The 16,484-nt window shown below is 44.4% G+C and overlaps 1 protein-coding gene across 3 annotated transcripts in view; it reads right to left on the bottom strand.

Moving 5' to 3' along the window:
- Window positions 1-270: 270 nt before the first annotated feature.
- Window positions 271-16,484, bottom strand: part of lamb2l (laminin, beta 2-like) — a 44,166-nt gene continuing 27,952 nt past the window's right edge. For 2 of the 3 annotated variants that reach the window (XM_078288276.1, XM_071927531.2), the window contains exons 15-35: window positions 15,184-15,324; window positions 13,012-13,173; window positions 12,735-12,856; window positions 9,748-9,868; window positions 8,779-8,971; window positions 8,513-8,656; window positions 7,899-8,130; window positions 7,608-7,771; window positions 7,258-7,482; window positions 6,817-7,031; window positions 6,539-6,635; window positions 5,583-5,955; window positions 5,153-5,337; window positions 4,594-4,841; window positions 3,603-3,818; window positions 3,356-3,500; window positions 3,017-3,224; window positions 2,748-2,889; window positions 2,104-2,280; window positions 1,287-1,452; window positions 271-1,030 (exon numbers count right to left, since the gene is read on the bottom strand). In XM_078288276.1, the coding sequence (XP_078144402.1) occupies window positions 897-1,030; window positions 1,287-1,452; window positions 2,104-2,280; window positions 2,748-2,889; window positions 3,017-3,224; window positions 3,356-3,500; window positions 3,603-3,818; window positions 4,594-4,841; window positions 5,153-5,337; window positions 5,583-5,955; window positions 6,539-6,635; window positions 6,817-7,031; window positions 7,258-7,482; window positions 7,608-7,771; window positions 7,899-8,130; window positions 8,513-8,656; window positions 8,779-8,971; window positions 9,748-9,868; window positions 12,735-12,856; window positions 13,012-13,173; window positions 15,184-15,324 (3,810 nt within the window). In that variant the 3' untranslated portion in view covers window positions 271-896. The other variant, XM_078288277.1, reaches the window with a different exon arrangement.

Here is a 16,484-nt window from a genome sequence, read left to right as displayed (position 1 = left end):
ACAAGCACATCTGTGCGCACACATACACACATACATGTGACATGATGCACATACATGTAATGCAAACATACTGGAGACAGAGTAATAAACAGATACAGTGAGAGTGAATGAATGATGTTACTGCATAAAACAGAGAGAGAGAGAGAGAGAGAGAGAGAGAGAGAAAGAGAGAGAGGGGACAGTACTCACACTACTTTGCTGAATATGAGGCGCCACCTTGTGACAATGAATTGACACAAAATGTCAACGTTACATAAAATGTATCAAATTTATTCGTCTTCCAAATTGGTCAATCACACTTCATAATGGGATTCACTTATAAGAATATTTGTGTATGCATTCATATTTATTTAATCAAGACCATATTTTGTAACAAAAATAAACAGCAAAATTTGTCATTTCTCAAAATCTGTCTGTTTCACATATTACTTTCTCAATAGGAATGTCATATTGTAAACAGCATTTACATACTGTGGTCAAATTACAAAACAACAAAATCTTGACTTTTGGTCAAAATAACACATTTCTGATAGCATACTCTAATATATTTCTTCTCTTATTATTTATGAAGTCAATTATCAAGGACATGTACAATAAAAAAAATCTTCTCCATTGGTCCTCAACTTAATAGCTTAAAGACATTGCCACCGTATGGCGTTGATATCCTTGGGTCAAAAAGTAGTACAGTACATGGACAGAGAAAGGCATTTCTGTGATAAAACACTTGACAGGTAATGTGTAAAACTTGAGATAGCAGTGAATTAATGGAGGTACCAGTGCTTTGTGTTTTTTTTTCATGGGAGTTGTGGTTTTTCTGACCCAGTCACAGCATCAGTAGTGACTCTGCCTGGACTATAAGACTACAGCAGCAAACAGTAAACAGGGAACCATCCTCACTAACAGTTGCTGTACTTGTGCACTTGTTCCCGAATCTCTTCCCGTACCACGGTGGCGTTTTTCTCCAGCTCCGCCAGCTCGTCGCGCTGCTTCTGCATTCGCTGCTCGTTACTCTTGAACTTTTTCTCCAGCTCTGGAACCATAGAAAATAAGACGAGTCAAATTCCATCAAGGTTCAAGATTTAATGACAAACCAATCCAATGATTGTCAGCATCTTTATAAGTGGACCGAGATAAGTCACGCAATTCACGAAATCCAGACACAGCCGTAATAATCTTCCCTTCCATCTTCCATTCAAAGATGAAGTGGAAACAGGAACAAAATTGACTGGGAGAGTTAGTTAGTACTGTCCCCAACAAATAGTTTGATGGAGTAGTGCTGCACTCACTCTTGAGTTGTTCTATCCCCTTGTTGGCCTTGTTGAGGAGGTCTTCTGCCTCCTTCTTCATATCCTTGGCCCTCTGGTTGACTGTGTCCAGGCCCCCCGACTCCCTGCCAAGAGAGTCCACCTTCATCTGCAGCTCGCGGTACCGCTCCTCTGTCTCGTTCAGACGCTGGAAAAATGTTCAAAGTTTAGAATTTGACGCATCATTCGTTTGTTGGTACTGCCGTGTTTGAAGAATAAATGAAGACACATTAGTCCATACATTTGGAGTGCTGATCGTTTCTGTCTAAATTCAGTATCCGTTGGACCTTGCACCCATTCTGAGATATATATTCTTTGACATTTGAACCAGTTTGAGTTATGCATGCTATTTCCTGATCTCTATTATGTATTAGGCCATGCTCTTTGTCATTGTTAGTTCATTGGTTAATGGTGGCCATATTGTTTATCCAAATGGACCCAGGTAGTGCACACCATTAGCTGTCATTGTGCCAAATTGCATGTCTGCCGTGTACCATCTAACAGTAAATGAACAGAAAAAGAATAACAATAATATTGATAATAAACCAGCACAAAATCAATCAAGACAGCATTAAGATACTGTCAGTCAATTCAAGAAAATTCTCACAACAAGTTCAATTTCATTGGAAACAAGTGAAATTATCTCACCCCACTGGAAATTTGCTTTTCACTTGTTTTAAGAGAAATAGGACTATAAGGCTCAATATAAGATGAAATAACTTAAATGACTAAGATTTTTTGCATTACACACACATGCCCAAAAACATAACACTTCCCCCCCCCCCCCCCCTACACTCACATGCTGCAGCGAGGAGGCCTGGTGCGTGGCGTTGTTAGCCAGCGCCCTGGCATCCTTTGCCATCTCCCTGTTCTGCTCCGTCTTGTTCCTGAGGGCCTCCACGCCCAAGGAGAGGTTAGCGAGACGCATCATGGCCTCCATCTGCTTGTCCTCCAGCTGCTGCAGCCCTTCCTCCACCTAGGAGAGGACGCAACATGAAAGCTAGGTTGGAGCGTATAGGAGAGGAAATGAGAGATTTGGGAGAGAGAGAGTCTAGAAAGTGAATTTACGGTTGCCTGTAACCTCAGACATGTGAGAGGAGGGTGGATATGGACCTGGGGAATACAGGTATGAGAGGATTACAGGCTGAGGACAGAGGGCTAAGAGCGGGTCAGGATATAGATATACAGAAATATCATATTGTCCACAGATTTAGGGCATATTTCAAGAAGCAATATTATGATGTTAGACAGGTAATCCCACTCTAAATTAAAGGATGCGTGTGGAGGACTTAAGCCTGTCCTCTTGCCTATAACTCAGACACATAAGAGGGGAGAAACCTTTCACTGTGGCACTGATTATTTTATGACAACTTCATATATTACTGCTAACATGCATGCACACACACACACACACACACAGAAAAGCACTGAGGTGTACTGTACCGCCACAGTAGCGTTCCTGGTGCTGTTGAGGTTGCTGATGGCTTCCTCCAGGGCTTTCTTTGCTTTCTCTATGGCCTTCTCAGACACATCCAGCGCCTGCTTGGTGTCATTGGCTGTATCCTTCACTCCCTCCGCTCGGCTCCTGCACACGGGCACAAGAGTTGCAGGTTACACCTCTGCTGACATGTTCGAAAAATGTATTGTGATAGCCCTGCACACGGTGTAATAGCCCCCCCTCATCCGTCCCTCGCTCCCTCCCTCCCACTTACTTGGCGTCTTTAGCCCTGTCGAGCAGGTCCTTGGCCTTGCCGAGCTGCTGCGAGGTTTGGTTGAAGACCCCTTCGATGTTGGTGAGGTTGGAGAGGCTGTCCTTTATCTCCTTGACCACTTTGTCCAGACTGGTCCTGTTGACCGGTAGATTGATGGACAAGACCTGCAGAGCCACTTTCTCTATGCTCTCTGGGTCTGCTCCCTCCTCTGGACAGCACACAGGGACGAAGAGACCACAGTTAATTACCAGGACATCTGATTTGCACAATCCCCATCGAAATAATAAGAATTCACTTCATTCAAAGTAAAGATAAGCAGTTAAAACAATGTCAGCATACCGGTGAGGAAGTCTCTGATCTTCTTAATGAACTCTTTGAGCTTCTTGTTAGATTTTTCAAAGTGGTCCTTCTTTTTCCGGGCTTTCTCCAGAGTGTTCATAGCCTGGTTCTTCACGTCCTGAGTCAGAGAGGCTATATCCTGGAGCTGGACACATGAACCCAAGATGTGAAGACAATTTGGAGTCTTTAGAGTTCATAGTCTCCAATCAACACAAATAGTAATGTTTGTGTAAATCAAACACCGTACCTTCCTGGCCATGCCCTGCAGGTCCTCACTGGCAGCGGTCAGATTGTCGGTGATGTCCCTGGCCCGTTTCAGCGCCATTACGGAAGCGCTCACCGTCCCGTTACAGCCTTCTCCACCGCACACACGATTGCCCTCAGCGTCACGGCAACCCGCACCACCACACGGGCTGTCTGGGCAGCTGCCATTGGCACTGGGGTTGCTATGGCCACCGCACACCTAGAGGGAGTGACGATGCAGTTGTTGTCTTTCATGTACTTGTAGATTAGGGTTAGGGTTATGGTTAGGGTTACTAGGAAAATATAGTAAAATATAAACGTTGCTTGTTTCTCTCCTGCGGTGTATACTAGGGTTTGACTGACATGGGTGTTTAAAGGCCCATACCAATACCAATGCCAATATTCTTTAGATTTAAGCTGCCAATACCCAAGATTGTTTCTTGGGTATTGGGTATCTATAGTTTCTTTAAATTGGACCATTTTCAAGCCAAAAAATGCAAATTAAAAGTTAAAAATTCAGTGTTTCCCCCCAGAATTTAATTTTTAATAGAATGGAAAAAGCTCTGAAACAGCATTTAGACCATGGGATACTAAAACACCATTAAAACCCAGGATAATAATAAAGATAATTGATGCATACTTGGGTGGAATCCAATCAAAATGTCCCATTAGAATCAGTTCAGGTTAAGGACTTCCCATAGACAACCAATAAATCAATTATACAATAAATATGTAATTAAACAAACTGATCATATCCATCATATGAGGTGAGGGATACTGAGTGGCCAATATCTGATTTTTAATAGAATATATTGGCAAACCAATGCACTGGTCTTATTTTATCAATTTTTATAAAGTCTGGTTGAATCCTACACACACACACACACACACACACACAGCCATATTAGACATGAAAGCATGCATTCACACACTCAGGTAGACAATTACATGAATAAATGAACACACACAGACACCCAAACACCTTCCCTGCCTACCTTGTGACTGAGGTGATGGACCTTCTTATCCAAGTCGTGGCCTTTACGCTGCAGCTCGTCTAGTGATTTCTTCTGAGCGGCCACGGTGCGGAGGAACTTGTCTTTACTGGCGTTCAGCAGGTCTTCAGTGCGCTGGCGGGTTTCTTTGGACTGCTCCATGGGGCTGGAGGGGCCGGACACCGAGGCGTTACATTTCTTCTGCGCCTCCATCGACTCCCGGTAGTACTTCTTCACGTTCTCAAACTGATCTGTGAGGGAAAGAGGAGTGTGTTTATGTGTGTAATAGCTATACATGTACATTACTTCTGTTCAGTGTTGGGGAGTAGTTTCACAACATTTTGCAGCAGCTTGGTGGAGGTTCGAGTAATTTCACTTTTTTTTTTTTGTAGTTTATTACTTTTTGGTCAAGTGTAGTTAACTACTGCAACTGCCAATGATTTTGGGCTTTAAAAGAACATTTTTCATCCCTTTAATTTTGACCTTTATTGCTGCCTCCCCTGACTTGATTCAGGCTCCTTTTACCCTCCTCCCTTTTTACTGATTTGATCGAATTCACTACCTGCAAATCCTGAGCTGATGTAGTTCTCCAGCAGGCGGCGTTTCAGAGCCACAGTGGTGTTGATGTCCCTCAGCTCTCTCTCCAGGCCGCTCAGCGTCTGGCTCAGAGCCCCATCTTGTGCCGCTGTCGCATTCAGCTCCCGGGCCACGCCCATCAGACGCCCGTCAGTCAGTGCGATCTCAGCTCTGAATACACACACACACACACACACACACACAGCAGGGTGAGACGGATGTGTACATGTAATGTAGTTGTTTTTGTTTTTTAACCATACTTTTTACACTTTTTAAACATCTCCTGTTCTTGTGTCGCGTCACATTGTTGTATGAAATTGGGTGCACAAAAAATTATTTGATTTTGAATGTACCTTGCATTACTGTAAGATGGATATTTTGGCAGAGTGTGAACAACTATAGAGTGGCGTCATCACCTGAGGTCATCGATGCTCTGTCCAATGAGCTGGTGCATCCTGTCGCTGTCCCCGCCGCTGAGCAGATCCTGGACCTGCTTCAGCTTCCTCTCCAAGTCCTGGATCCGGCCGTCCCCGATTTCTGGTGTCACCCCGCTCTCCAGGAGCTTCTGCACGGTGTGCTGGATGTGGTCCAGGTCCCGTTTGATCTGGCACACCGCGTCGTCCCACAGCTGGAAGCACGGGTGACACTGGACGCACTTGGGGAAGGCGCCGGTGAAGCCGCGGGCACATTCGTCGCAGCGCCGCCCCGCCGCCCCCTCCCTGCACTCGCATGCCCCCGTCACTCGGTCACACTGGGCTGTCTCCGAGCCCAGCGGGTGGCAGTTACACTCTGGAGGCAGGAGGGGAGGGGAGAAAGAAGGTTGTCTTAAAGAGTTTTACTGCCCCATAGCACAAAACGACCATACTCACATCTTGAAACTCATTTTATAGACTTATAGCTTTATTTAATGACCTTTATTATTGTTTTTGACTTCCCTTTTATGACGCTTACCCTCTTATGTTTCTTGCCTTGTTTTTATTGCTTTTGCTGTTGTTTTAATGTCGTTTTTATCGATGTAAAGCACTTTGTAACAGTGTTTAGAAAAGTGCTCTATAAATAAAGTTTATTACGTTTATAATATATCTGTGGCAGAGACCTGTCAATGTTGTTGCAATTCCTACTGGTTGCCACTAGGAGCTGATAGAAGGTTATTTAATGCCCCCTAACAAGTCATGTTAGATATACAGATATGTTATATGAACCTCTGATAGGAAAAAGACAGTTGTTGAATATTGACTTCACTTGAAAGCTGAATGGAAGTTGAGTACTCAATGCGATCAGGTAGGTATCAAAGTAAGTAGCAGTAGGTGCTCAAATTCAGAGTGAAGCTTTTTTTTCATTTTTTCTTTTTTCATTTTAATTGGTGCGTTACCTTCACACTGCACCCGTGGGTCTCCCCAGTGGAACTGCTCACACTCAGTACACTGTTTACCTCCAAAGCCTGGGCGACAGTGACACTGGCCTGTGAACTATAGAGGACCCAGAGAGAGACAGAATGACAGGTAGAGAGACAGACAGAAAGAGAGGCGGATTATGCTAGTTAGCACAAAGGATATCAAATAAATTAGAAAACAAATTCAATGTGTGTTAATTTTTGTAATAAAAATGTGTTTTGTTTTTCAGGCTTTCTGAGGCCTTTGTGGTTCTTACCATGTTGCAGTGAGTTCCCAGGGCGTGCTGCAGGTTGCAGCCACAGGGCTCACAGCCTCTGTCCTGACCGTAGTTCCAGTAGTTAGGGGCGCACTGGTCACAGTTATGGCCCACCACATTCTCCCTGCAGGGGCAGGCCCCGGTCTGCCTGTCGCAGTGGCACTCTCCATCATTACAGGCGGACTGGACGGTGCCGGCAGTCACACAGGTACAACCTGAGGAGAGGGCAATGCATATATTCAATGCACAGGTGGAGAGAAGGCAGTAGATAGAGGTGGGAATGCCATTGTAAAAGTCTGGTTGTAACCATCCCAGGTGACAGAAGTTAATTCTAATACTGTGCAACTGGACAGCTGAAAATCCACATCACTTTTATACAAATGGATATTAAAGGAAACAATGACAGCTGGATAGTTAAAAAGTCCACCCATCATCACTCACGTCTGCAGTCCTGGGCCAAAGCATTGCCATAGTAACCGTGTTTACAGTGGGCACAGGAGGGGCCGTCGGTGTGGTACAGGCACCTCAGGCATTGGCCGGTCCTGGGGTCACATGACTCTGGGTCCTGGGTGTCGATGTTGCCATGACACTCGCACGGGCGGCACTCCCCTCCTTGTTGCTCCGGGTTGCCATAGTAACCAGGGGCGCATCGGTCACAGCGTGGTCCTGGGGGTCAAAGGGAGAATAAATAAAATCAATAAAATAAATTGTTGGTGATTTGTAGAGTCCTGAGAAGAAATACTGTACACTTAGATCACATGGATAGATGACATTGTAGTGTAATATCTCACCGCTGTAGCCTTGTTTGCAGTTGCAGATGATCTGGTTGGAGGAGTGGTCGGCGTGGCAGGAGTCTCCGTTAAAGTGATCGGTCCCTGGGTTGCCGGGGCAGGGGCAGGGCCGACAGTGTTCCCCTGAGCCCAGCACTGGGTTCCCGAAGAATCCATCCACACACCTTGGACAAAGCAGAGACATTCGTCATCGGTGTCGTAACCAAGGCTTGAAATTTAAGTACATGCTAAATGCTGGTCAGATTACACTAAACTAAACTAAACTGAACTGAACTCTCCCTCCCTCCCTACCGTTCACACAGGTGTCCTGCTGTGTAGTCCCTGCAGTCTCTACACTCTCCAGTGTGGGGGTCGCAGCTCTCTGCATGGCCGTTACACTGGCAGGGGCTGCAGCTGGGGAAGCCCCACTGGCCCGGCTGGCAGTCTGAGCACTGGCGCCCGGTGGCCCCCTGCCTGCACTGGCACTGGCCTGTGGCTGGGTCACACTGGTGGCTCAACGAACCCTGGGAGTGGCAGTCACAGGCTGGAGGGGCGGAGGGAGGAAGAGGGAAGGGGTTAGGAAAGTGGAAGAAGGACAAAGGTTGATGTTCACTCATTGATAAATAAATGACATTTACATTCAAAGAAAAGTAAAAAAATAAGTGTAATAGTATGTAGTAGATGAGGTCAAAGATGATTTTGGTTTACTTAGAGGTCTGAGACAATGTTCAGTGAGCTCTACATCTTACTGTCTGGACTATTTGACAGAAATCACCAATGTAATTTTTCAGGTATTTTTCCAGGGATTCAGGTATATCTATAAAAGTTTCCATTTCAAACTGTGCACAAATGTGATCTGTAACACGGTCTGCTGGACTTGCAAATGTATGATGTGACAAACTTTGTAGATGACCGAACAGACTCACCAGTACAACCATGAGGTCCGAAGCCGTAGGTTCCTGGGGCGCACTGGTCACAGCGTCGACCAATCACATTGGGTTTACAACGACACTGACCTCCGACCTTGTCACACTCTGCACTGATGGAACCCTGGGGGTCGCACTGACAGGCTGCAGGCAAGATGGAAGAACGACAAGAAAAGATGAGGGAAGATGACAAGAGAGTACGGATAGATTTGAACGCACAAACTTCAACCTGTGTGTGTGTGTGTGTGTTTTCTCTCTCCACTCACACAGAGCCCCATCATGAATGATGGCGGAAATGCTGCAGATGAGTTTAGAGCACATCTCAGCGAGGGCAGGCATCGGCGTGATCATGAAGGAGTCCAGACACATGTAGCGAATCATCTCCTCCCGCCGCTGATCCGCCTCTGGCTCGTTGCCTTGGAAACCAGGAAGCTCGGTATACTTGGGGATCAGAACCAGCTATCAGGGGAATAAAAAAGGTGGAGAAAGGAAAGGATTATAATTTTTTATAGGGTATAAAAATGGCTATGAATAGGCAAGGGATTATGAGCCATAGAGGTTTTATTAGTCACAAGAGGTCGATGAGTCACTTTTTTTGTGCAAAGACCCCATAAAGATATTAAAGAGCTTTTGAGAATTTAAATAAAGTGTTTGATAAGAGTTGAGAAGAGTTTGAGAGCCTGCATTTTGTCAAGGTTTTTTCTGGAAATGTGATTTATGTTAACAAGAAAAGACAATGATAATATATGTTCAACACAAGAGATAATGTGATACGGTAAAACAGGGTGCAAAGTTGGACATCCAAATTCCCAGCAAGAGTTGAATTCAAAAATTGCATTTGCATTTTTCCAACACTAGGGGGCGACATCAGAGCAACATTCAGAGTGTCTCCACTGTCCCTGAACTCTGATGCAGGTAGCTTATTAGAGACTTTTAGTACAGTTCAGTTGGGAGGATCACACAGTAGATATGTTGACTATGAGTGTGTTAATTGTTTCATACATTCATTCATTTATGTATATAACGCTGACGTCACATGAAAGGTTTTCCTGCACCAATAGGGTTACAGTGTTGATATCTCTTGGGATTGGACCATATTTGAAACAGGCCACTATCAAAGCCATGGTGACATGGGTTTCTGAGAGTACCACTAGGGAACTGCCACCTTTCTAATAGATTAATAGATGAAAAATAAAGGTGGCAGGCTGAAAGAGCAGAAGAGCGGGTTATCTCACCGAGTCGATGAGGATGAAGGCGGTGAGATGCCTGTGTGAGACGCCATGACGCTGGAACCTGATGGCCACCACATAACGATTACTGGGCTCGAAACAGAATGGCCGGGGCATCTGGATGTATCTGGAAGAACATAAACATATTTAAATAGATGTATACATAGATACATTGGTACATGTATACATATACATATATACATACATAAATGCATACCTAAAAACATACATACAGTACATACAGTACATATATACATACTTATATATATGCATACATACACTGATACATACAGTACATGCATGCATACATACACTGATACATACAGTACATGCATGCATACATACTTAAATTGATACATACATAGATACATTGTTACATACAGTACATATATTCACACATGCAATTCAGAATCAGAATCTATTCAACAAGTATATGTTATATGCACCGTGAAGATGACCTACAAGCACAGACAAGCATATACAGACACACACACAGACACACACACACACACACACACTTGCATGTGCCCACAAATAGACACACGTGTTAATGTGTGGCCTCTCACCCTTGGCATATCCTCTCTCTCCCTGACCTGACTCTATCCCTAACTACCAATTCTCTCTCTCTCTCTCCCTCTCTCTCCCTTCCTCCATCCTCCCAATGTGTCCACCTTACTCTTCTATCCCTCCCCTCCCTTGCTCATCTCCCTCCTCTGACTTTCTAATACACATATTCTCTGGCTTCTACCCCTCTGTCTGTGTTTTGGGGTCACTTTGCTAATTGGTTCTGGCTGAGGGACCAATCACAGAAGAGAACGGAAGGCGAGCTACGGTCTGCTGAGCCAGTCAGATCCGGGCAGGGTCTGATCTCTTGGTTCCAGATGAGTTCAGACTCTGAAAGGCTTTTCAACAGGTTGAAACCAAACAGTCAAACGCCTTAGTATTGGTGCAGAGAGCTTAAGTTAGCCTTCTCCTGTTCTTTATCATATATCCTATACTTTGCTGCTTCCATTTCCCCACGGGGATCATTAACGTTTCGTCTAGTCTAATCTAATCCGTCTAATCTGTCGACTCATCTACAGTGTAATATGGATTTCATATCAAAAGATGAATGAGGTAAAATAACTGACTGTCATCTTTTGATTATGGGTCTAACCCTAACCCTTTTATTGGCTTTCCTATTAAAGCAGGTAAAATAAATCATACCTGCAAAGACATGCTTAGCTTTAGCTCACTATTCCAGTGCTTAGTGTACGCTTTTGACTGTAGATTGGTGAATTGCACAGGGAATGGAGTTGGGGATTAGAAAGTTTTTAGATTACACTGGGCAAGAAGAGTAAAGTAAATAAAGGCAACTCAGAGATGCTGAAAAAATATGATAGGAAATATGTGATGATCTGTCTAAAAAAGCAAAGCAAAACCATATAAAAACAGAAAAACCACGTAACCTTGGTTCTTTCATAACCAGTGATGTCATTAGGTGTAAACAAAGGTGTGGTAAAACTAAGCCATGGATACTTTCAACTATAGCCTTTTGTACAAAGAGCTAGTCTGGGCTTGGATTGACGTTTTAACAGTTACAGTTCGATATCTCCCTTGGAAGTGGAACTCATCAATGTCCTTCCAGACCCAGTCACTCCATCGGTCTTTACAATGCACATTGAACAGTGGAATCTTCTCCCTGTAGCATTTTTTTATATAGCGTGTCGGAATGAAACCTTCATTTTTTGATGTTTCCACCCACAAAACCACCTCAAGTAGACAGTAAAATTAGATTGTATGTATGTCAGTGCTTCTGTACTGCAACACTTTTGATGTTAGTGGAAGCCAATTTATCACTCCTTCACCTTTTGTCAGTAGCCAAGCTGGGAAAAGCTCCGCTGTGAAAGCTTTTGTTGGCTTGCTGTTATCTCAGCAATCTTAAAAAGGCATTAAGAGAAAGACTGAGCCAGGACAAACTCAATGAACCTAGAGCAAGTTTATAGATTTTTATTTACAACTTCTCCACCATAGATCCATTTACTACTGTGCTTTACCTCTCTCCGCTTGTCTCCAACAGGTCTGATGATATTTGCCAATGTAAACAGCTGCCACCTTTGTTTCATATCACATTAGTGGAATCTTACACAAGCGTTCTGGTATGTTCAGGTTTGCCTTCTTATCGCTGAATCAATAGTAAACATAACCGGAGGGTACAGAGAGAAAATAGGAATAGATGGATCACAACAGAGGCCTGACTCACACTACACACAAGTCAGTGCAGGCTTAAGTGACAACAATACCATGATGCAATTCTTCCTGAGCTATATAACAGCACAGAACCATATCTGTGTGTTGAACACTTGTACAAGTCCTTCAGTAACTTGAACTAACACATGGCTACAACGGCCTCCCCCTCAGGCACATCATACTATAAAGCAAGGAATCTCTGTCTGTCTGTGAGTCTGAGTGAGTGTGTGAGTGTGTGTGTCCTTCGCATATCTCGAGAACCGTTCGTCCGATCTACTTCACACTTGGCGGGTGTATTGCTGGGGACCCAAGGAGGTACAGTGTCGGATTTGGTGCAATTTGGACACGCGACACGTTCAATATTAATAAACTTTGAATAAACAAGCGAACACCGCTCTGTGCAGCAGCGGGGCGAACGGGCACTGCACTAGTTCATACAAAAGGGTGAGCTCACACACACACACACACACACACACACACACACAGTGTACACATTGGTACTGGTTGAGCTATCTAAGATTTGTGCCCTCTCCACCTCACCTACAGACGGGTATCTGGGTCAGTGTTAATGATTAAAGCAGGACGACAATGTATTTGTGTGTGTGTGTGTGTGTCTATGTAAACTGCCAGCTTGACTCAATTTGAATGAGTCATTGACACTCGAATCCTGCAAATACATTTTACATGCACAGGGTGCAAATGACAAAACAACAGCTTCATACACACACACACACACACACATGCATACACACAGGTATTGGTACCTCTTGCGGTGTGGCAGGGTCACTGTGTAGAGCTGCTCAGTTGGTAGCAGGTTTCCACAACGGGGACTGGAGGGCAGCAGTACAGAGGTAATACTAACTATGGCCTCCCAGTCCTCTGTGGACTACACACACACACACACACACACACATTGGGGATTATTTCAAAAGACTTTCATTGAGCAGCAAGAATCTCATTAAGAGTTTTATAATTGCATCATCCACATCCAGATCCACATCCATCTATCATAACCGTACAGACACACACACACACACACACCTCGGGTTCGTAGCGTATCATGATGTCATATTCCATGGCGTAGGGGATGTTGTCGACGGTGAACACCAGGCCGGCGCCGTCTTTGACCCGGGCGAAACCGGGACCGGTCCATGTCACCATGTGGCCGGGGCTCCGCTCTCTATGGACAGTCCTCACATCCGGCTGGAGAGAGAGAGAGAGAGAGAGAGAGAGAGAAAGAGAGAGAGAGAGAGAGAGAGATTTTCCGTTACATGCATATTTCAAACAAAACGCCTGGTGTGGCCTACAGCGAGAGCCCTGCACATACATGTAGAAATACTTGTGTCATATAAGACTTTATACATGTCATCAGCTGGTTACGTAAACATATATTTGTGTTTGATCACATGCTACCTGAGGGGCGACTTTAAAAACACATACCTGAGTGTGTGTGTGTGTGTCTGTGTGTGTGTATGTGAGTGGGTGGGTGGGTATTGGATGGGTGTGCTGTAAAGTATGATAGCTCCTGTCACTCTATTCACACACAGGTGACAGTATGGGAGACAAGGAATGTGTGCACGTGTATGTGTGTTTGTGTGTGTGTGTGAGTGTGTGTGTGTGGTGGGAGGGGGTTCTCCTCCCGATTCCCCAAATCCTCCTGCTATCTCCTTGATGTTTTCTCTTTTGACTTTGATCATGATGGATGCCTTGGCTACCGGCCTCTGATTCGAGTCACAAACACACACAAACACACACACACACACACCCAAACACACGCACACACACACACACACACACACACACACACACACGGCAGTCTAAGTGATGTGGAATGCATGTGGATGCTTCCCTCTATCTTCTATCTCTTCTATCTGTAATGTGTGAGCAGAGAGTCACTTTCACTAGAGGTTATCAGCTTAAATATTTGCACAGTAAATACAATTCCTAAAGGTATGCCTAGTATTATTGCAACACTGACTTTCTATTTAGTTTCTGCCATAATATTTAAAGTAAATTTTAGCTGTGCTAGTAGGCAGGAGGGGGGAGAGTAGAGCTCCTTTAAACTCTGACCTGTGTAGGAATTTTATCAATATTGATTCAATGTAGAGAGATTATGACAGCAGTGAGTTGTGAAATGTTAGATGATACATTCAGCAGACCAAATACCACACTGCTCATACTCTCTTTTTCAACTTGACTAGTTTGACTTGAATTAATTAGAGTGGATGTTAACTTTCAAGAGCCAAGCACTTAATTAGGTAAGCCTCAAATTGCCAAGTGGTGCGTAGGCCTACATCACACCACAACAATACTTTTAGAACGTGAACTTGGGAACTTTGTAAGGGGCTTACTTAAGTTTCACTTCACTGTGGTTGAGAAGAGTGAGACCTCCAATTCCCTTTTACATGGTGGCCATATTTGATTAAGTCATAGGCCTATATGGGGTGGGAAACCCTACCTGGAAGACAGCAAAAAGCAGGTGGAAACAGAGGGAAACTCAACCAGTCTTTTAACAAACAATTTAAAATATGAACCAGTAGCTTTCAATATCATCAAGAGATGAGCAGAGCTGGAGGCTAAATTACGCAAGAGGGTCGTCAAAGGCTAGGCTACATGATGATGATAATGTTTATCCATAACATTAGCTAATGTACCAGTCAGCAACTTCATGTTGTCATCTCCAAACCAATAACTAGGCCTAGGTTTCATTTTTATTATTTCAGCGTTAACCACCTTTATCTTCAGTATTATTAGCAATAGCTAACATTATGCTTATTATTCTTTGACAGTGAAATTGTTTATGTCCTCTAGCAGCTAGCTAAAGCTAGCAGCTAGCTCATGCTAGTAGCTGGTGATTTTAATTGGTTAAAACTGCTACTGTTAAAACAAGTTGTAGGGTGCAACTTATACAATTCAACCTATTTGGTTTGCAGAAATATATAACATTAATATTTAGTAGCTGATTACTAACATTAAGTAGCATTAGGGATCAATGTCATGGATGTTCCATTTAATTCAGTTGCTGTCTAATGTTAGCCTTAGTTTGATCTAGAGTAGACTGTCATGGTTAATTTGGCTTCCAGCTCTGCACATCTCAAACAATTTTGGTGCACATTTTTTGTCCAAAGACTGGTTGAGTTTGCCTCTGTTTCTACGTGCTTCGCTGTGTTCCAGGTAGTGTATCCCCAGAATAAACTAAAGAGAATTTCCTACTGTTTGTTGAAGCTGGCGGATGCGTCTTAGTGCTGCCCTCTGTTGCTGAGCGGTGGCGATGCGTCGGTGGCGCCGGTGCCTCCTCAGCTGGTTGTTGAGGTGCTGCACACAGTCAATCTCTGCCTGGGGCCGAGCTTTTCCCTGGGAGAGGAGAGGAGAGGAGAGGAGAGGAGAGGAGAGGAGAGGAGAGAAGATGAGATGAGAGTGTTCATTTATACTTAACTTCTTACAGAAATGCGTGGTACAGAGTAAACTTCTCATTTTGAAAGTGAGTATGAAAATAGCACTGAGCAGAAAGAACCAAGACTGTGGGAGCGAGAGAGAAAAACAAAGGCTGTGTGTCTGAGAGTGTGTCTGTGCATATGTGTGTGTGTCGTGCGGCACTAACTCATTGTGACAGGTTGGTATCTGAGCTACTGTCTGATGTTTTTATGGGTCACTTCAGCTATGGACCGTGAGCTCTGCACAGAAACACAGCACCTTGACAATAGCCTCTACACTCTGTCTTTCTTCTCTGCGCGGTGTCCCAATGAAAACTACTGAGGCACGGTGTGTAAAGTCAGTTTCCATTGGGCATATGAAGGACACACACAAGTACACACAGTTACAGAAACACTCGAGAATTTCACAACCATGTTCACTCGAAAGCAACCCCCTGAAGCCAACAGCCTCACATGTAAAAGCCACAATCCCCTCATCTCTCATATTTTCTTTCTTTCTTTCACAACATCCTGAAGTCAATGCTTCCCTTATTTCCACATTCCTGCAGTGGTGAAGGTGTAGTGGGGACTGCCTGAGCTTGCCCTGAGGGTTAGGGCTGAGGAGCTGGTGGTAGGGGGGCAGAACTGGGTGAGGGGGAGAGCTACAGGGGAGAGAGGATGGAGGAGGGCGGTGGAGGAGAAAGAGACGGATGGAGGAGAGAAGAAAGAAGGAGGGGAGACAGAGATGGCATGATACTAGATGAGATTAGCAGCAACAGGCCTCTCTCTCTCTCTCTCTCTCTCTCTCTCTCTCTCTCTCTGTGGCTACCACTGCTGTCGCTGCTGGGGATTATGGGACATTGATGGGGATGATGATGGGATTGTTGTCTCCTTGTTGTTCTCGGGACTTGCTGCAACAGGTTGGGGAGGGGAGGGCGGGGTGGGGAGGGGAGGGCGGGGTGGGGAGGGGACGGTCGACAAGGTGGAGATTTGAGCGGGAGCAAGAATGAACATTGTCCCCTTTGTTCATGCAAAAATATGGAGAGCATAACTCTTCATAATGAGAGACTTTAAGGGAACATTAATGGGAAGGAATGCTTT

Source organism: Centroberyx gerrardi, chromosome 14 (genome assembly GCF_048128805.1).
Source record: "Centroberyx gerrardi isolate f3 chromosome 14, fCenGer3.hap1.cur.20231027, whole genome shotgun sequence".
NCBI lineage: Eukaryota > Metazoa > Chordata > Actinopteri > Beryciformes > Berycidae > Centroberyx > Centroberyx gerrardi.
Note: the sequence above shows the minus strand (reverse complement) of the source record. Positions and strands in the feature narration are given on the sequence as shown.